This window comes from Nanorana parkeri, unplaced genomic scaffold (assembly GCF_000935625.1).
Source record: "Nanorana parkeri isolate BGI_ZX_2015 unplaced genomic scaffold, ASM93562v1 scaffold19, whole genome shotgun sequence".
NCBI lineage: Eukaryota > Metazoa > Chordata > Amphibia > Anura > Dicroglossidae > Nanorana > Nanorana parkeri.
In genome coordinates, this window is record NW_017306287.1 from 3,166,843 (window position 1) to 3,188,396 (window position 21,554).

Below are 21,554 nucleotides of genomic sequence, written 5' to 3' on the forward strand. Positions count from 1 at the left end.
CCCCCCCCTGGGACGAATCCCATAGGCGTCGGGGAGGACCACCCGTCGCAGCCGACCCACCGTAGCAGAGTCTGCATGCGCTCGTCGGTCACCCAGGGGAGACTACAAGGATCTACAGTCATCCAGCCTGTCGCCCTGGGGACACTTGCTAGAAGAAAAATCAAATCAAACGGAAGAAAGGAAAAAAATTCTCCAGAGAAAATTTTTAAGCTCCTTACTCCTGACGCTAGGCAAAAAACTGGAGACTTGTCAGCAGGTGGGGGGTTTGGCCACCGGCAGGGGCCGCCCCTAGGCTGTAATTGGTCTTTAGTTTTGTGCCTAGCGTCCTTCTCCTGCAGGTGGCGATATTACCTACCATTCAGGATCTACGATCTGTTGCCTGTGTCCTTCAATGAACGGGAGAGAAAGTATATTACTGACATGGAAGAATCACACAGCAAAAATGTCAAAAGTGTGTCAGTCATTTACGAACAGAAACCAAAAACAAGCTCAGTCATGAAGGGGTTAAAACATAAATAAGTTGTTTTAAGGCCCATTCACACTGGACCCATTGTGTAGCCGTCTGTTTTTCAACAGCTGCTAATGAAAGGACACTGAAAAATGAATGGGGCTAGTTCACACTGCTCCCTTCCATTGTACTGAAAAAAAAGTAGAGCATGCACTTCTTTTTTTTCAGTGCAACATAATGCAACAGGTCCGATGTGAACTAGCCCTATTCACACCCATTCATTTTTCGGTGCCCTTACGTAAGGTTTCCTTGAAAAACGGATTACATTGGATCGAAAGGAAAAATCAGGAGGTACAACTGCAAGTCAACGGACCCTCTGTTGACTTGCGATTTCCTTCTGATTTTGGTGTGAATGCACCCTAAAAGTTCGACTTTAAGCTAAAATGTGATATTATTTACAAGGTAGTGTTTTCTCTAATGCAATCATAATGCAAAGTTTAAATTCTCACCCTGTTGGTACGTCTGTGGCCGTCTCAGCTGCCTGTCTCTGAACAGCTTGCAGTAGCGTCTGTGCAGGAACCTCCAGCTTGGCAGCGCAACGCTTCAGGTGGGAAGCACGGGCCTTCTCTGTGGTGAAGGGCTTCCCACATAATGGACAACCAGGAACCACCGGCACAGCAGAATTACCTTGGAAGCTCTCACTCTGGTCCAGACACCTGCAAGATTATGAAACAAGTCTCAGAAACTGGGTAATAGCTAGCTAATGCTCTGGAGTAATAATACCTTTTCTCTCACCCACCTGTTGACGTGCTGTTCCCGCAGAATGCTGCTCATGGCAGTGAGGTCTTTCTGGCACAGCTGACAGAAGAAAAGTCCTGCCTCTTCTAGGCCAGTTGACGGCTTCTTAAGGTCCATTTGCAGAGCCATAGCCAGATCCCTATCCATACGAACATCTGCATCCACTGTGAACGCTTCAATAGAACAGGAACAGTTGGGGTAAAGTTAGATGAGATTTAAATAATTGGGGATGTAACATCATGTACAGTATACTTTGTGGAATCGCTCACCCTGTTCCCCAATGGCCTCCAAGGAATTCAGCTTCATTCGGACAGGGGATGTCCTCTTATACTGCTGCATCCTTTCCAAGACAAGATCTTTCACACGTGGTTCGTCCTCCTGTCCAGCGGTCTCTTCATGAGACTCTCTACCACTGCAATCTGATATATGAAACATCAGAAAATGTCTCAATTAATCCAAGAAATCCAGCACACTCTTTAGCATTGAGACCCAATAATCAAAGGGTGCTATGGTGAAATGGTGTCGACACAAGATAAGTCCCAATCCAAGATATATCCCATCGCACTCCGGAAACAAACCCAGAGATCGGGTGGGTGCCAAAGTGACTGCAGATTCCTCAGCCAGTAACATGAAATCACATTTAAAGCGACGTTTCAAAACCAAAAAGCTTTTGTTTGCCTGAAGGAACCACTTGGTTCCGAAACGTCACTTTAAATGTGATACTACCATAGTCAATAAAGGGATTGACTTAGCATGAAATTGGAGTGCGAGTGACTATCTATTGATCACAAGATAAGTCCCAACACAAGATAGCACCAGCACACCAGGCTTAGATGAAACATAGTTACATAGTATTTGAGGTTGAATAAAGACATATGTCCATCAAACGACAGGACATTTTATTGTCACCAACAGGAGGCAATGTTTCGAGGCAACTGAGGACCTCTTCCTCAGGCAGCAGTGATAGCTATAACCAAAGAGCTCATGGGAGTCTGCTATTGCTAACCTCTTCCTCTGGAATTGCTATTTGCCTGGCTACCATGCTAATTCTGTGACTTTAATACTGTCAAAGACAACAACCCTGAACAAGTACAGCATGCAGCTCAGTAGTGCTGACTTCACTCTGACATTCCAATCTGCATGCTTGTTCCAGTTCAGTAACTCAAAATGTGCTTAGTAATGTCAGTAATTCAGACCACTAACATTTTGAGGAGATCACCTTGCTTCCAAAATCCAGAGGGTGATTTGACCCAAAACTCAAGATCAGCTTTCCTTTAGCATTACTAGGGATGTTCAGATACCAAGTACCGTACTTAGTACAAGTAGAAGTACTGATATTGTTCCAGCTTCAGGACTAGACTAGAGGAAAAACTCAAAAGTTAGGAGGCAGCTGTAATTTTTATAGAGCATTGGCTACGGGGCTCCTTCTGTGGATACCCTGTGAATGAAGTCTCCACATAAGGAGTTGCAAATACTCACTCTGTGGCCGCCCGTAGTGGGTAGAGGTAAACACCGGAAGGAAATAATCAATTTTGTGTATTTTTGAATTACCTTTCTCTGTCTGCCCATTGGACAGGTGGGTCTGCACAGTGCTTCCTGCATGATCCTCATTGCTAATATTCTCCGGTCCATCTCCTGCTTTGATGTTCTGTTCCGCCGCCTTACTGACCCCATTACTCGTCTTGCTTTTGGCCCTGGAAGGTTTGGGCTTTTTGAACTTGCTCTTGCCTGTAGTGCTGGCTGTGGAAACGCTCTGGCCATCTAATGGCTTGCTCTTTTTAACCCGTTTCAAGAGTTTGGTACATAATTCAGTGAATTCATCGTCTGACTCAACCATTAGGAAATCCTTGGAAGAGTACTGGGTAATGAGAGCGGGTCAGACACTGAGCAGGCAAGATGTATCTTCATCTCACTGTTTCATCACGTGGTAGGGACAATCATTACTGCAAAGCATCTTTAAACAGAAAACAAAACATACATTAAAAGGAAGCACAGCTACATCTGTCAATCGATTTCTTGACCTCAGATGGAATTTGTTGTTTCTCTTATTTGTGTGCCTCTTTATTTACATGTTAGAGAAGTCCCTACAGTCATTCTTTGATCACCTACATGTGTAGCCCAAGGATGTGAAGGATGTGCTTGATGTGGGATCTCTTGGCATCAGATAAAATTCAGCTATACTTGAGCTCTATTTGGTACACCTAGTAGTGAACTACAAAAACTCTCTCCCCTATGTTTTAGAGAAAAGGAGAGGGGAAGGTGTCCTCTAGACCCAACCTAGGATGACAATCTTGCTCCTCCACAGATACAGTATGGTGAGTGTGAACAGGAAGTGTGTTACAGGCAGGATTACAAGGTGAAAATAAAAGGACAAAAGCCTGACAAAAGAAAACAAATGCAACCAGCACACCGAAAGTCTGGTAAGCTGCAACATATTACATTTTGTTCTAAGGTTAGGATACGCTTTACGGTAGCCCGTTTATTCTGAACGGGCCAAGGCTAACGTGTCTCAATGCAAGAAAAATCAAACAGCAATATTTCATTTCAATGCAGCACACACAATGCATCGATGGGTCCTATCTGGGTGATGAATTTTAAATGCTTTAAGCTGTATGTGCAAGGTGTACTTGGGGCCCTTCAAAATGAATGGCACAGTGGATTGCAAGTTACTACAATGTATAGGTGTGAAATCAGGCTTAAAGTATATAATAATGGTAGTGGTCTGGCTGCAGAATTACAATGCAGGCATCAAGCAGTACCTGCAGATACCTTTACATGCTTTCTTCAGCACCCCAGTTGCAAAAAGCATGTAAAGTATGTGCAGGCACTGATCACTGTCTGCACTGTAGCTCTGAGCCTAGTGAAGTACTTCAAGTGCCCATTCACAGATGCAGTGCATTCAGAAAGCATTCAGACCCCCTTCACTTTTTTCAGTTTTGTTATGTTGCAGCCTGATACTACAGTTATTTAAATTCTTTTTTTCTCTCATTAATTAACACTGCGTACTCTATAATGACAAAGTAAAGACAGAACTTTAGAAATGTGTGATTTTATTAAAAAGAAAAAACTGAAATATCACATTGGCATAAGTATTCACACCAATTACTCAGTACTTGTATGTTGGAAGATGAACCTTCTGCCCAGTCTGGAGGTCCTGAGCGCTGTGGAACAGGTTTTCATTGAGGATATCTCTGTACTTTGCGCCATTCACCTTTCCCTCAACCCTGACCAGTCTCCCAGTCCCTGCTGCTGAATAACACCCCCATAGCATGATGCTGCCACCATCATGCTTCACTGTTGGGATGGTAATGGGCAGGTGATGAGCGATGCCTTGTTTCCCCCAGACATAACGTTTAGAATTGTTCAATCTTGGTTTCATCAGACCAGAGAATCTTGCTCCTCACAGTTAAGAGTCCTTCAGGTGCTTTTTTGCAAACTTTAAGCGGCCTTTCATGTGTTTTGCACTGAGAAGAGGCTTCCATCCGCCATAAAGGCCAGATCGGTGGAGGGCTGCAGTGATGGTTGTCCTTCTGGAACTTTGTCCCATCTCCACACAGGATCTCTGGAGCTCAAGCAGAGTGACCATCGGGTTCTTTGTCACCTCTTACTAAGGCCCTTCTCCCCCGACTGCTCAGTGTGGCCGGGCGACCAGCTCTTGTGAGAGTCCTGGTTATGCCAAACTTCTTCCATCTGACCATTATAGGGGCCACTGTGCTCTTGGGAACCTTCAGTGCAGCAGAAATGCTTTTGTATCCTTCCCCATATCTGTGCCTGGCAATAATCCTGTCCCTGAGCTCTGCAGGCAACTCCTTTCACCTCATGGCTTTTGCTCTGAAACACTATACATTGTCAGCTGTGAGGCCTATAGAGAGGTGTGCACCTTTCCCAATCATGTCCAATCAATGTAAAGTACCCCAGGTGGACTCCAATCAATATAATGTACCCCAGGTGGACTCCAATCAATGTAATGCACCCCAGGTGGACTCCAATCAATGTAATGCACCCCAGGTGGATTACAATCAATGTAATGTACCCCAAGTGGACTCCAATTAAGGTGTAGAAACATCTCAGCAACAATCAAGAGAAATGGGAGGCACCTGAGCTAAATTTCAAGTGTTGATGCAAGGGGTGTGATTTCTTATGTCAATGTGATATTTCAGTTTTTCTTTTTTCATACATTTGCAAACATTTCTAAAATTCTGTTTTCACTTTGTCATTATGGGATACGGAGTGTAGGTTCATGAGAAAACAAGTGTAGTATCGGGCTACAACATAACATTGAAAAAAGTGAAGGGGGTCAGAACACTTTCTGAATACACTGTATGTGTGACATGCATTTTCGGTTAGGCCATTAATTTGCAATGGGCCCTGCACAGAAAAAAGCTGTCAGTACTCTCAGGTTGGCTTGATATGTATGCAAGTTTTTTAAATGAAGTTACCATGTGCAATGATGACCTGTGTATGGGTGCTGCTGTGCAATTAATTTGCAATTGCATCCCAACATACACGGCAAAGCAAATGCAGCTGCCCCTCGGTGCAACACAAGACATGCAAATAGAACACATGCAGTGCGCTGAGCTGGGGAAAAAATAAAACTAATGCAGATAGAATTCATGACTGTTGCCTCTTCCTTCTACAACCACTTTATAAGGGGAAACATACCTGGGTACCCCACTTTTTGGTCTCTGATGACATTATCAAATATTCTGACCAGATTAGCAATGTATGGCTAGCATAAGACAGGAAGTGTATTGCTGGATGGATCACCCGGTGCACATTGAGGGGGGAAAGGGCCTGCTAGCGATTCATTCTCCAGCACAGCTGGTTGTGGGGACAGTATTACATGCGGTGACTTGTGGTTCACCAGCACAGCTGGTTGTGAGGACTGTGATACATGCTGAGAGTTGTAGTTTTCCAGGACGTGCGATTGTGGAACATTCATGCATCTTGAGCAGTGGTTCCTCAGCCCAGCTGGTTATGGGGACAGTATTGCATGCTGAGACCTGTAGTTCCCTAGCATAGCTGGTTGTGGGGGGCAGTATACATGCTGAGACCTGTAGTTCCCTAGCATAGCTGGTTGTGGGGGGCAGTATACATGCTGAGACTTGTAGTTCCCTAGCACAGCTGGTTGTGGGGACAGTATACATGCTGAGTCTTGTAGTTCCCTAGCACAGCTGGTTGTGGGGACAGTATACATGCTGAGACTTGTAGTTCCCTAGCACAGCTGGTTGTGGGGACAGTATACATGCTGAGACTTATAGTTCCCACCGCACATTTGGCTGGTTTCTTGGGTGCACAGTATGCTGACAGTTATAACTGCGACCCTCAGGGCTCTTTTCCTGCAGCAGCACACCGCCCTTTGTCCCACACAGTCACCTTCCCGCCTCCCCCATTTATCACACTGGTACCTGAGCTCCACCGTACGTACAGGGATCCGGAAGTAACTCCATGACGTCACCGCGCCAGATCAGCAACAAGCGTCCTCCCGTCCCCGCGGCAACCAAGCGTGCTGCTCTCTAGTGGCGCTGCGCTGTAACACGGCCGAACAAAATGGCCGCCTCTTAGTTTAATATTTGCATTGTGTACGGTGCAGACAATACCTCATAGTTACACAATATGGCCTGTTACCATCAGCTGTGCCAGTCATGTGTCTGCAGAGCTCCCAACTATCCCAGAATTCCAGGGACACAGGTCCCAGTTCATGACATGACTCTCCCCCTTTTAGTAGGGTTGCCACCTTTTGCTCAAGCGAAACCCGAACGCTGTAGCGTTGCACAGAAATTTTTGGGGGAGAATGAGTCGCAGCTTATTCATATATACATACTGTAGCGCCACCCATTCATATGTAAATATCATAGTTGATACCATTGTCAGTGGGGGGCCAGTAGCCCCTATCTTAATTTTGGTTGCCCCTGTCTGCTTGACATCTTGTGTCCGGGTTTCTGCTGCTATGAAACCTGGACACAGAATTCTAAACCCGGAATGTCCGGGTGAATCATGGACAGGTGGCAACCCTACCTTTTAGGTGTGCACATCTGTATACATACTCCTACCATTCCCGCATTGAATTGTATTATAACTGTACTGCCTCCCTTTATATTGTAAATTGCTGCACAAACTCAGCACCATATCCATTCTATATAATGATAAGAATAGTGAGGGATCAGAGTCCCACATGCCCCATATGTGTTCCTGCTCCCATGGGTCTGGCCCTGTAAACAGAATCCTGGGTTCTGCACATGTGTTTACCAGGCCAAGCTGGCCACCATTGTAGTAAATGTGTCTGACCAGGATGACTGAGGGTTCTCATACTTGTAAAGCTGATAGGGTTGTCATTTGGCTGGTATTTACTGGCCTGGTTGACAAAAATCAGGACTTGTGGCCAATGTCATTAATAAGAAAAAAAACCCACAAGGCCGGTCATTCTTTCCACAAAAGGTGGCAACCCTAAGAGCCAACCACTGACAGTAGGCCTGTTTCCTTTCTCTTGCCATGGACGCCGGGGCATTTATTCCTACTACTGATCTTTAATGGCGGGCTTTTTTCTTTCGGCTGAACACTGACACTGGGGGCAATCTTAACTATAAAGTTAAGCCATGCCCAATGTGTGTGGCATATGCCATCTAAGTGACAAGGGGTCACAATTCTACGGTTGGGAGGTGGTGTTTTCTTATACTGGTATCTCCGACTTCCCCCAGGATTATGTGATTTGAAGCTCGTCATACTAGCGACCCTGTCCCTGGTGTCAACTCATCAGCAATAGGATCAGTAGGAGTAATAAATACCCCTATGTCAGGGGTCAGTGGGAGTAGTAAATGCCCCAGTGTCAGTGGTCAGTGAGAGTAAACCATGCCCAGGGGACAGAGGTCAGTGGAAATAAAAAATGCCCCTGTATCAGTGAGTAATAAAAGTTCCTGCCCCAGAGGTCAACCAGAAAAATGATGGTGTCAGTGGCAGGGTTGGTGCCCCGGTGCAAGTGAAAAAAGTCACTCCCTACCTTTATGTGACTTAACATGCAGACTCCATGTCCTATGCCGCATCTCTTCATGGCGTCATGTCCCTTTTTAAAGATTTCCCCTCACCTTGGGTTCAAGTGGCCACTGTAACTTTTTGGATTTCCCTTCACTTTCTGTCCCAGTACCAACAGTCACCCGGACAAATGGAGGGGGCGAATCTCACAAGCAGGGACACGGTCAGTAATTTTAACCCTTCAATATGCTATTCAAAACTAAAAAAAATGGCTAGAAATATACTTTAATAACGAGCCTGGAATACGGTAAGGGATGTGGGTTCCTAGGAGGTAGAGTACAGGTATGACATGTACAAGTCATCTCTATTCTACTTGCAGCAGTGATTGGAGATCGGCCTGTCCCGTTTTTTTTATTGTTACAGTACACACGTTAAGGACAGATTCCCCCCAAAAAATGATGAACCTGATAAACTATACAGTGCACAAAGAATATCTTTTTTTTATACATTTGTTCCTGTAAAATCAATATTGATCCCCCTTAACCCTTTTGCTGTTAGAGCCATTTTTGCACTCATGTTAAAATGCACATTTAATAAACAATTATTATTTAAAAAAAAAAAAAAATGCACATTTTAGGCCTGAAAACTGCTCAACACCCCCAAAAATTATATATTATCTGAAAGCAGAGACCACATTTTTTTTCTTCTATGTGGCATGATATTAGCACCCACATTTTTAGTAAAAGAAAAAAAGAAAAACAAAGTTATTTTAGTGCACATACCCACAATATATTACCCAATTTTTGGGTAATATATAACAAGGAGGTTGTACCGAGTAAATAGATACCCAACATGTCAAAACATTAAAATTGTGTGCACCTGTGAAATGGCGAAAAACTATAATACCCCAAATTTTGCATAGGTGACACTTTAAGAGCTTCTATAGGTCATCAATTTAGAGTTAAAGTGATAAAAACAAAAAATGAAGGTTTAGTATTATTAGGAGGGCCAGGCTTGATTTAAATGCCTTTTGTTTCTTTTTTAATCCTTTTAGTTTGCTCGTTCTCTCGTCCCCAGTATCTTCAACAGCTAGCTGGCTGCTGAAGAGATACCTGTGCTTGTGCGTTACCGCTGTGTACATCTACATAGACACACACAGCGGACGGCTGGCCACGCCGCCCGCTCCCATAGTCGGACTTTGACTAACGGCAGAAGGAGCCTATGGCTCCCTCTCTCACCGGAATGTCCGGTATCGGGGCTAAGTATCGGAGCATTTGGATGAGTACGAGTGTTCCAAACACTTGGTATCGGCACCAATACTAGTATCGGTATTGATGCATCGCTAGTTATAACCCTCCCTTACGTCCTAGTTATTATAACCCTCCCTAGTTATAACCCTCCCTAAACAAAAAAAAGTTTAAGTATTTTGCTACATGCAAACTGTCTTTTGACTTTTGGTGTCGTCGTGACACGATCTGCATCTTAAAATGTAACTTTGCCCTCCACCCACCAATACTACCCCTCCCTGCAATTCCCCTCTGCTCATATAGTCTTGGGAGTCCTAACCCTGGGGTTAACTTCCTGGTCAGGTGAAAATGTCACCTGACCAGGAAGAAATGAACCCTGACGGAGCTTACACAAGGTTGGGATTCGACAAAGCATTGCATCCTGGGAGGTCGCATGCTCCAGCGGGAAGAACCTGTTACTTTTCCTGTTCAGGGTAATGTGACAGATTCTCTTTAAAAGGCAGTCTACAGTACATCTGCCATTGTTTGACTACCTTGGTTTGTATCCTTCATGCGGAGCAAAAAAAAAAAAAAAAGACGCCGCATCTGCTTATTATAAGGGTTTGCACAGTAACTTACCCTCTCTTTCACAAAAGAACATGTTGCAATGTGCAACAAAACTTTTTGATTACACCCTGGTAAATGATCTGGAACGTACACATTCCGGTAAAATGTGATTTCAAAGGTTGCAGTAACTGTATCTGCCACCAGGTGGAGCACACCTCTTGCATGCACCGAGCTTACATTGCTGCAACACGCAATCACAGCCTGCAGATTTGTATGGTAACAAATCTAGCTGTAATGCACGTGACCAGTACATGAAACCCCTGAAGAAAAATAAATGGGTTAATAAAGGGGACCGGTTAGTGTTAATATACCACTAAACATAACACTGTAGACATCACTGGGATTTTCCGCCGTCATGATATTGATTGCTGTTCAATTTAGGTTTTCCTCAGTTAATGTAGAATGATATTGTCTGACTGTCATACTGACCATATTGCTTGAAAAGTTTGAATCTGTGGGGTGGGGGGCAGCTTTAAAAGGTGGAGTTGGGCTTTAAAGTACAAAACTAAAGCTGGCCATACACTGCTAGATTTCTGAACGAACTTTCGTACGAAGGATCATTCATTCGATGGGTTCAAATCGATGATCGATCTCCATTCATTCCAGATCCGAGCTCCGTTCATTCCAAAATCGAATGCTAAAATAAAACAAAATTTCATTCGACATTTTCAAGTGTCCGATTGCATTATTGGGTTCTAAAGAAAGACCTTTCGTTTGTTAAGAAAGATCTTTTATTCAGAAATCTACTAGTGTATGGCCCGCTTTAGAGCGACACAATCACTCTGCGATACAGGGCTAATGGACAGTGTCTGCACATATCCCCAAATTCCCTAGGCATGTATACCTACCCGGCCGCCCTTTCCGTACAGATGTGCCCACTCTGCCTGTTCGAGTGAAGGACAGGCTTACAGCAGCCACATCTGTAACACTGTCAGTAACTTGAATGGGCACAGTGGCCACTTCTGTACGGAAACAGTGGAGATTTCTGCTGCAAGAATCAGTAGGTTCTTGTCCCGGGAATCCCCAGCCACAGCCTAAAACCCTGTGTGAATGGGGCATAAGCCCGAAATTGGTAACTGCTGGACACAATGCCTTTTGTTAACAAAATAAAAGCAAAACACGAAATTTTTACAAATTGTTTAATGTTGATTGGTAACAGTAGATGGATCTATGACAAAGGTTTACTTTAAAAGGAGAACTCCAGGCAAAAGTGTTCTGCCCCTGCACTGCAAGGGTTAGGTGGTTGTTTAGCCTAGGTGCTAAAAAAAAGTATACTCACCCAATTCTCTGGGCCACTCCCTGGAGCCCCTCTCCCCCTGTGCTGCAGCACTCTAAGGATCCTTGAGTCATCAATTTATCAAAAAAATTTAATTTATCAAAACTGGAGCAGAAGAATCTGGAGCAGTTGCCCATAGCAACCAATCAGCTTCTCTCTTCAGTTTAAGTTAAGGTTTGAACATGAAAGAGCTGACTGGTTGCCATGCACAGCTCCTCTATATTTTGTCTGCCCTAGTTTTGATAAATTCCCTTCAAAGTGTATACAACATGAAGATGCTGAGTGGCATTCCATCACTGCACCGGATGAGGGAACAGGCTTTAGGGACTGGAGCAGCCGACAGCCAGATTCATGGGTCAGGCGAGTTTAAAAAAGAAGCACTTATCCTTTGCAATGCAGGGGTAGCCCCACTGCAAGCGTTAAGAACACTCTTTCCCGGAGTTTGCTTTAAAGGAAACCTGTCACTAGAGAGATAAGGAGGCTGCCATTTCTGAACCTCTTCTTCTGAAAATGTCACCTGCCTGGCAGTGGTGCCGACTCAGGACTAACTAACCTTTATCTGACTCTCCTGATCTGTATACTTCCAAGGTCGGTGAAAGCACACATGCTGGAGCCAGCCAGGCAACTAGAATTTGAAAAAAGGGATCAGCAATGGTGCCTTGTATTTTCCTCATGACAGGTTTACATTAAGCCAGTCACCTATCTGCACAGTGACAGGGTTAAACAATACGTCTCAGATTTCCTCTGTGAATCATGGACAGTTCTGGTCATGATGATGGCGTTATTCTTACTACATAACACTCCGTGATAATCTTTATGCGTCTCTAAAGTCTCTTTCCATAGGAAACATGGCGGCTGTGAAACAACAACAGCGGCTTCTTGAAATGAACAGCCAGAAATCTTGTGGACTGGATGACACATGGAGGGTAAAACACATGGGGAGGACGTGAGGGATCAATGCTTCTCCAAAGCTTTTGTTAACAATTCGTTAAGGCGTGCCACCATGGGTCGGGGGTCGTCATTGAGTCCGGCTGCAATCATTGCGTTCTCGTAGATCTGTATGGAAGTAAAAGAGATGGTTCAGATTGCACAGATTACTACGGCAGACTTAAGTGAGTCTATTACAGAGCTTGTGAGAAAAATAACAGGCAAGCTGCCAGTCTACTAACTGGGATACATAACAGTGTTGTCAGCTTCATTCACAAAGCTGTAATGATCATTTTTTGGAACATTTTTTATTGATCTATTTTTAAGCAATGAGAATAACAATCGCTATGGAAAATACAAGTCTTTATTAGGGATGAGCCGAGTGTTCGATTCGAACAGGAGTCGGGCCGGACCGGATCGGAGAAGAAGCCGACGGACCAGGACAGGACAGCAGCGGAGGTACGGGGGGCAGCGAAAGGAGGGGGCAGCGAAGGCATGCAGCGGTTTGTGTCCCCGCTGTCTCTGACAACACAGGGGCGGAGAGCAGTGGGGATTTGAAGGGACACAGGCCGCTGCAGCCACAGTTCTCCTAAATGTACCAGCTGCTTCCGGTACATTTAGTAGAACTGTGGACCCGGTTCGTAAGTACGGATTGTCCATAACCCTGGGACTGCCTGTATAAGCCCTCTTAAAGGGGGACATTCATTTTCGAACGTTCGACCCCCCATTCACTTGTATTGAGTTCGGGTTCGTATTCAAACTTTTCGGCCGTTCAAATACAAACCGAACACAGGGGTGTTCGGCTCATCACTAGTCTTTATAGCAGAGCGAATTGAGCCTACCAAACAAGATCAGTGTCAGTACTCAAACTAGAATGCAGACTTACAGGGTTATTCACAAAAGGGTTAATAGTGTGGAGAAGGCCGGAGAAGTGACCAATCTAGGCCAGAATAGCTGACTTTGAAAAATTCTCCAATTCCGCTCACTTTCCAAATCAGTTATGTTGTCCTAGATTGATCACTTCTCCTGCCTTCTCCAAACTCTTCACCCTTTTGTGAATAACCCTGTGAGACTCCAATAAATGGTTGCTTTTCATGCAGGTGGAGATTTGCTTTAAAAGGTCAGTCCATCCTAAATACATTCTTCATTTGTAAATGGAAATGCAAGGAAGAGATCTCCGCATCAAATCACAGCTGTGGCTGCTAAGCAGAGATGAGTATATGGGGGTATACTTTTCACAGTTGGATTCTTCTTTATTTCACACAGAGAGAAGGCCAAAAGAGAAGTTTAACTCCCTGGTTTGGGTTTATACTGGCTGAATTTCCAGAAATCTCACAGCCTGAATCTCATGACCCACTGGTTATCACCCATGACAAACACCTAAGTGGGTGGACTTTTCCTATAGCTGGCCATAAAAAAAAAAAAAAGACAGATCTGGGGATGAAAGGAGGCAACCTTCCACATTCATTATAGTCACGCAAAACACCAACAACTTTTACTATAGGCTTAAACAATGTTTATGAATGCATGCAATGAAAAGGAACGAGCTGCAATACATAATTTCCTGTGGGCTGATGCAGCTTAATGCTCATTGTTGTTTTATTCACTTACCTACCTGACTAGCTTCACTATTATTACATTAGCCATATTCCTAGTGTAAACCAGTATGGCCAGCACTACAGGCCTGTTACTTCATAAAAGAATGAGCAATGCTGGGATCAGACTATGGAGGACAAAAGAACCTTTATTTAAACTACTGTTGTTCCAATGCTTTCTTTGGTCTACAAATTGCTAGCCTATACCGGGTTTACCTACCTGATCCAGAAGTAATTTTGCCAGATCCTGGTCCGCATCTTTCAGCTGTCCTAACTTCTTAATCAAAGGATGCCTGAAAAAGAGTGACAACGTTTAACATGGCTGCATAGAGATACAGTATAGTGAATAGTTTTGTGCTTTCAATCGCACATTCCCAAGTTTTGAATATAAGTTGCCTGCCATTTTTTTTGCTGTCCTTGGTATGCATCTGTGGGAGGTCTATGGATACCCTGATTCTGGTTGTCTTACTGGTCTCTGTTCCTCTCTGGATGACTGTGGTAAGCTTTGCTCTTAGTCTTTTCTATACAGTTATAGTAGGGCTGGTACTCTTAAAGGAAAAAGGCACCTTGGTAGTATGTGGCTACCACAAATGTTGGCAAACGTATGCCACTGAAAGCTCTTATGACAATGGTATGCCACTGAAAGCTCTTATGACAATGGTATGCCACTGAAAGCTCTTATGACAATGGTATGCCACTGAAAGCTCTTATGACAATGGTATGCCACTGAAAGCTCTTGGAGAAGCATGTGACAGCACATGGAGAGTCCACAGCCCTGGGTAGGCAAAGCACAGATTCACTTTTATATTTGCATCCCATAATCCTGTGCATGACTAAAGACTGGGAAAAGGACAACCAGCACTGTGAGCAAATGGGCTCTACTTTTCACCTGGGAGCTTACAGGAGGTAGGAACAGAGGAATTACATCATTTTGGTGATACTCCTTGTTGGTCCCGTCAGCAGACCAGAGGTGAGTCCTTGACCTAACTATTCTTGTTAACTGCAATGAAGAAAGGTGATGCCATCAACATGACTGTGCTTTTTGGCAGAGGTGTCTACATCTCATTACTGGCAAAATCATTGTTTTGGCACGTAGACAAAAAAAAAAAAAAAAAGGCTGCAATTTACCTCATTTGCCTGCTAGTTCAAAAGCAACTAAAAAGGACATGCTTCATCTAAAGCAAATTATCACAATGCAAAGCAGGTCAAACGCAGCCTCTGGACTGCCACATGTACCATTCTTTTGAAGCCCGTCAGATTTTGCTGACCTGCGTTTTGAAATGTGAACATTCCTGGGTTTTTTGTGCTCCTTTTTGCTAGCTGACAAAGCTAAGTGATGGGAAATTTGTTTTGTGCAGTCATAATACAGTGCCCCGTAAGAGTGCACCTTGTTCTAAATATGAAATAATGGTCCCATGGATACAGGTTTATAGCTTCACTACCCAAACAAACCCTCAGCTATGCAGAAATCAGGCTCATGGATTATTACTACCAATGACTGCTCACCCAGTGTTTATCTCCAGTGTAGGCTGCAGGAGCTGTGCTCGCTCCTCGTTGGTTTTAGCTAGCTGCTGAGTGCGCAGGAAGTGTCGAGCAGCTCCCATCTCCAGTACAGTAATCATAGCCGGGTGAGTGTCAAGACGCGGAGTAACCTGAAAGGATAAAATCGTGTTAGATTTAAATAAGAATGGAATTTACTGGCTACATCTTCTAGCCTGCATCCTACACATGCACAGCAAAATGACTTAAAAACTGAATACTTACATTGCTGGTGTCCAGGGCCCAGCACCCACCACATGCATTGAGTTTCTATGTTCTGAGGGTGCCTATATGTGTGTTCCCCTGGGTGCTCTGCTTTCTCACATAATAAAAACATACTGTGGGTTTGAAAGCTTTTATCTAAAAGTCTCTCTATCTATCTATATCTATCTATATATATAGATATATATCTATATCTATATATAGGGACTAACGTGGATGCCTTCAAGAGACCCTGTCAACTCAACTACCTTATTTTAAACCTCTCCAGTGCATCCAACTGTTCAGTATTTCATGGCCGACACTTTAAAAAACCAGGTGTTACTGAATATGGGGAAGTATGTGACCTCCTTTGATGATGCAGGGCTCAGGACTAGCATCCAGTTGTAAGGCAATGTCACTGCTCCCTTTAACCCCTTCATGACTGAGGCCCTTTTTTCAATTTTTGCACCCATGTTATATTCCACATTTTACGCCTGAAAATGACGTAAAACCCCCCAACATTATATATTTTCTGAATGCCAAGACCCTATAGAATAAAATGGTGGTAGTTGAAAATTTTTATGTTGCGCAATATTAGCGCAACTCCTTATTAAACCCCAAAATTTTGTGACAAATTTAATTAAATGCCCCAAAACACAACAAATTACCCATTTTTTTAATGAAATATAAAAGATGAGGTTACAACGAGTAAAACGATACCCAACATGCCCAGTTTACAGATTGCGTGCGACCGTGAAACGGCGAAAAACTGCAGTACCCCAAAAAGTCAATAAAAGACACTTTAAAAGCCCCCACAGGTCATCAATTTAGAGATACCCCAAAATACTGGCCCTAGGATTATTGCTCTCACTCCGGCGTGCGCGGCGATACCCAACATGTGTAGCGCGTTCGTCGTTTTCATGCGTAGGCGCACCCGGCACGTGTTTACGTGGCGACGCGCGTGCTCGCGGGGGCGGGGTACTTTAAAAATTTTTTTTTATTATAATTATCATTTATTTTATTTCATTTTAATTTTAAAAACTGTTTTTTTAAGGGGTTAAACCTCAACACCAGCCAGGTTATGTTGGGGATGGCTGCACCGGAGGCAGGATCAATAACGGAGAGCAGGGGAGGCTGTTTGACAAATGTACTTCACTCCGTTTGTTTTACCTTAATATTGGCCACTCGAGTCCCCAACCCATTCCTCATCCAAGCCATCAAATCTTCTGCTTCTTTCTCAGGTAGTTTGTCGGCAGCTGTGGAACAATAAAGATAAAGGGTTACATCGGGGCTGGACAAATCTCTAGGTGGCCTTAACTTACTACATAGGTATACCCACCCCTGGGCTTAGTTTTAGCCTTATATACTGGGTTATGTTTAGAACTGCAAAGATGGCGGTGTACCTGTCCTACTGTCCTCAAACGTCTCCTCCTTGTAGTGATCCACCACGATGTCGGTCTCCACTGAGATTAGCTTTTTCTGATCAAACTCTCTCAGATGCAGAAGAGTCAGTTCATCAAACTGCTCAAAGCAGAACAAAACCTGGAAGAGGTGCAGTGAAGAGTGTAAAGGAGCAATGACTTGGAAAAGTGGAAGAATGAGTGACAAAGACACACAAAGAGAGAACTTCTAGGACCCTCACCTCCGTCTGCTTCTTCTTCATTGCTTCATAATAGGGACTGTGCTCAGCAAGGTGTCGGTTGGGTGCACACAAGTAGTAGATGCTGCGGGTTCCTGCTTGCATACGGCTGCAGTAATCTGTTATGCTGGTCTGCTGGCCTGCAGGCAGAGCTGAGGACTCAAAACGCAGCAATTTGCCAATATCCTCCTGTTATAAAATGCAAAACAAAAATACTTATAAATGAATACAATCATACTAGTGACTCTCCAACAATGGTACTGCTTAGAACATTCATTATGTTCAGGTTGTTGTAACCAGTGCATGGAGGTTGTATCTGAGCCTCCTAGACATCCACTGGGTCCTAGGCTCCTCTCTAGGTTGCCTGGTAGATGATCTGTACTTCCCTTCTGATACAGGGTTCATACTAGAAACCAGTGGTGTTCTCCCTGTATTAGAATACCCAGGTCCACCCAACTCCCATTGTTAATATGAAGGGGTCTGTAAGGTAGCCAGAGTGGTTCTGCATGTAGCAGGGTTGGGGACGGTGGCAAAAACATCTGTCCCTGTGTGTCTGCGTGCCAAGTACTTGGCGGTTACTGTGTTTCACTGCTTCTCAGAATGCAAAATGTCTCAACCGATCCTAAAAAGAAACCTGTTACAAAAAGGCTGCTACTGCTCACCACCTACTCCAAAAAGCTAGTTGCCTGGCTGTTATGCAAATCCTCTTGCCTCAATATAATCCAGTACAGAAAATTTGGAGAAAACTAACACATGATCTACATGCTTGCTCCCAGCAAGAGACAAAGTATTAAAAAGACAGAAGTGAGCATGACAGCCAAGCATATGCATTTTTAAGAGGGTTAACAATCACAGCCTTCATATTTCACTGATGACAAGTTTGTTTTAAACCGGGATTGCCAACTGCATTATCGAATATACAGCTGACCACTAAAGGGAACATTTCCTGCAACAACAATACTGATGTAAATGAAATATATCCTCACCCTGACATCCTGTTCTGGGGTGGTAACAATCCCTTCCCGGATAAAGAGCCCATAATCCTCGAAGAACTTGCTGTATTTCTCAGGGTCCTTCTTACACTGGTCCAGGAAAAATTTAATCAGCCGTCTTTGTAGCAGATCACGCAGTTTTCTGACAGAAGCAATGCATACAAATAAAGGAAATTAACTTACTAAGACGTAAATCCATCACAATAAAGAATATATATATATATATTATACACACACACACATATACACACACAGCTCTGCCCAGAAGTAGAAGGTAAGTGACAGTATATAAAATTCAGGCGCTATAGTTACAACAACATGGTCCCTAGAGGAAGCTCTTTGTGAGGAAAATATTAACTTTGAAGAAAACAAAATGGTAAAAAAATAAAATGTACAAATGCCTTTAAACTATACTGCTCCAGGCAGGCACATACAGCAGGCAGTAACCAGCAGCGCATGCTCAGGTTCTCCAGGATCCACCTTCTCCCAACTAGGCATAGAAACACATAAGCCACACTCTTCTGTATTGTTTGATGAACCACAAGAAGATTTATTGATGTCAAATTAGGTCAGAAAGACAGACATGCTCTCTCCCGTCAGATGTGACTCCACTCCAACGCGTTTTACCCAATGGGTTTTATCATAGGAGGTCATAGTTCACCAAAAAGTACATTAGAGTGCGGCTTATATGTTTGTATGCCGAGAAAAAAATTACAAGTGTAAAACTGCACATATCTACATTGCCTTCTTCCTCTGCAAAAACTGACCAGTGATTCAGTGTAAGGGAGGGTATTAATAAGAGATGAGGAGTCAACTTCCTTCGTGCAAAATCATATTCCAGCAAAGCTATATTTACAATGGACATTATATTCAGTACGATCCAGCATGTCTCAGCTTACCTAATGAGAGCACTCTCCTGCAGCAGCTCACGGCTCAGATTCAGAGGTATATCCTCACTGTCCACAACTCCTGTAACAATAAAGAAAGAATAACATATGAGGTGGGGCAAGGTGTTAGGCCACTAGCTTTAAACCAAATATTCCTAAAGCTGAACTCCAGGCAAACAGATGAATTACATGTAGAGCTGCAGCTAACGATTATTTTCAAAATCGATTCGTTAGCCGATTATTAAGTTCGATTAATCGGTTAATCGGATAAAAAATAAAATACATTTTAAAAAATGGCTCCAGTGATGGACTTCTAGTTTGTATTAACATGCAGTATACGAGTTCTGGTTTACCAGTTGATGGATCTGCGTTTCCGTCCATCCTGTCCTGGGATTCACAAAGCCCTACCAGGCAGTCTGTAGACCTGACAACTAGGCCTTGCCAGCCTGTCACAGGACAGTGAAGATGAGGCAGCAGACTGATTAGCTCATCTGTCAGTCTTCCTTCTCCTCCTCTAAGCACACTCCTTGTTAATAAATCTATCTACCTACCTACCTACCTACCTACAATAGCACAAATTAGCTCCTTGTTCTACTTTTCACTTTCCCAGTCTGAACTTTCCTATAGGAGGATGTTAAAACCATAAAACCAGATATATTGAAATATGTATGTGTGAACCTTAAATGATGAATGATTTTCTATATTTTAATCTATCCAAGTTTGGAGATTCAGTTTTGACTGTGCTGCTGATTTTTAGTTTACAATTGGTAATCAATCAGTAAGCCAGACAGGCAGACCTAAGTATAGTTGAAACAGTTGTTAGGAATGCTCAAGAAGACTTGGCCTTCAAAATGAGTTTGAAGAATAAACCACATTACTCAGGACATAGACTATGATGCCCAAAATGGGAAAGAAGGAGAACACATGACTCAGCTACTAGAGTATGGCACTCCCTTATGCTAATCAGAAAGACTTTTAAGGTAAACATCACATAGGTTATTTTAAAGTAAAAGCATGGATAAAAGGATGAGGGATGATCCTTCAAGGGTCACACATTCACTCACAGACACACACTCATACTCATTCACTACAGATCCACACACACACACGCACAGCATCACAAAGACACGCCCACACCCCCACACTCACATTGAATAGACAGACACCTGTTAGGACTATTTTTACTTCCTAACTAAAAGACATGTTTCTTAAGCATCTTATAGATTTCTGCTGTAAGATATACTATATTTTGTAATCATCAAGCATCTTATAGACTAATTCTGTAAGATATACTGTACCATATCCTGTAATATTTTGTAACTTTAAATTAAACACATTGTGAACTTTATGCAACAACGGAAACAATCATCTATTATTGAACTTTTCCACCCTATGCTTCGAGAAAAGAAATATGACATAAAAAATCATATTTCGTGTCATTTTCTTACAGAGGATATTGGAAGAGGTTGGTACTAAAACATATTTTCTGATTTCTTTAGTGTTCTGCCTCCATAGGCCTACATCTAGCATCTTGTTACACCCCGTAGCAGCACACAACTGATGTATTCATACACAAATTGCTCACCACGCAGGAAGCGCAGCCACTTGGGTAGAATGTCTGTGGCTTTGGTCTGGATGAGGACTTTCCTGCTGTACAGAGCCACGCTGGATCCCAACTCCCTACTCACATCAAACATGGAAGGTTTCTGCAACAAAGAAACAAATTCATTACACAATGCCAGACCGATCACATCCATACTCGTGAGATTGGCTTAAAACACAGTGTCCTGTTCCAGAGAAAATACTTTTCTGCTTACATATGATTGGCTTAGAGGCATTGACCGAACTCACCATCTCTGGCACGTAGAAAATGCTGCGGATATTCAGAGGTGCGTCTGCCTTGTAGTGTAGCGTGTAGCGCGGTTTGTCATATGCCTGGGCGATGTAACGGTAGAATTCCTCATGCTGAAACTCGCCGATCTCTTTGGGATCCATCATCCACAGGGCCTGAATGGAGTGGCATTAGAAGCAAAAATCAGGAAAAGGGAGATTAAATGTGCAATTCTGAAGCCGACTATGAGAAATGTAAAACTGCGCCCTATGTAAGCATGAGCATCTGATACGTATTTTGCATCTTTTAAAATAGAGTTCCAAATAGTTGACACATCCAGTCTCTTAACTAAATCTTTACACTCCCTTCACTTTCCCCCAGTAATTGCTACTTGTAAAGGACACTAAAGTTTATATACTGTATTCTTTCACAAGGCTGTTATGCACATAAGCACCAAGCTTCCTTGTATACCCCATACAGACAAGTATTTGCTGAAAATGTGCTTAGCCTGAAAACGGATGCAGCCACCACATCTAAAGACTGCAATATATGACACTTTTGTTCTTGGTTTTAGATACACTTTAAGGCTATATGGAAGG

General features: G+C 43.3%; 2 protein-coding genes and 1 long non-coding RNA gene across 4 annotated transcripts in view; 1 reads left to right on the plus strand and 2 right to left on the minus strand.

The window, feature by feature from the left end:
* SLX4 (SLX4 structure-specific endonuclease subunit) overlaps nt 1-6,684 on the minus strand; it is a 36,239-nt gene extending 29,555 nt beyond the window's left edge. The window contains exons 1-5 of the mRNA XM_018561155.1: nt 6,655-6,684; nt 2,798-3,200; nt 1,516-1,665; nt 1,248-1,410; nt 958-1,164 (exon numbers count right to left, since the gene is read on the minus strand). Of these exons, the coding sequence (XP_018416657.1) occupies nt 958-1,164; nt 1,248-1,410; nt 1,516-1,665; nt 2,798-3,083 (806 nt within the window). The 5' untranslated portion in view covers nt 3,084-3,200; nt 6,655-6,684. The remainder of the gene's footprint in view (nt 1-957; nt 1,165-1,247; nt 1,411-1,515; nt 1,666-2,797; nt 3,201-6,654) is intronic.
* TRAP1 (TNF receptor associated protein 1) overlaps nt 1-21,554 on the minus strand; it is a 35,494-nt gene that overhangs the window by 3,191 nt on the left and 10,749 nt on the right. The window contains exons 9-19 of one of the 2 annotated variants that reach the window (XM_018561620.1): nt 20,976-21,131; nt 20,710-20,830; nt 19,137-19,206; nt 18,232-18,379; nt 17,249-17,434; nt 17,010-17,148; nt 16,777-16,862; nt 15,373-15,518; nt 14,087-14,159; nt 12,278-12,400; nt 11,660-11,671 (exon numbers count right to left, since the gene is read on the minus strand). In XM_018561620.1, the coding sequence (XP_018417122.1) occupies nt 12,299-12,400; nt 14,087-14,159; nt 15,373-15,518; nt 16,777-16,862; nt 17,010-17,148; nt 17,249-17,434; nt 18,232-18,379; nt 19,137-19,206; nt 20,710-20,830; nt 20,976-21,131 (1,227 nt within the window). In that variant the 3' untranslated portion in view covers nt 11,660-11,671; nt 12,278-12,298. Of the gene's footprint in view, nt 1-11,659; nt 11,672-12,277; nt 12,401-14,086; nt 14,160-15,372; nt 15,519-16,776; nt 16,863-17,009; nt 17,149-17,248; nt 17,435-18,231; nt 18,380-19,136; nt 19,207-20,709; nt 20,831-20,975; nt 21,132-21,554 lie in introns of those variants that run through there. The other variant, XM_018561629.1, reaches the window with a different exon arrangement.
* On the plus strand, nt 11,991-21,552 carry LOC108791223. Its single transcript, XR_001941490.1, has 4 exons — nt 11,991-12,270; nt 12,896-12,899; nt 14,878-14,881; nt 21,542-21,552. It is a non-coding gene; the product is annotated as an uncharacterized LOC108791223 (long non-coding RNA).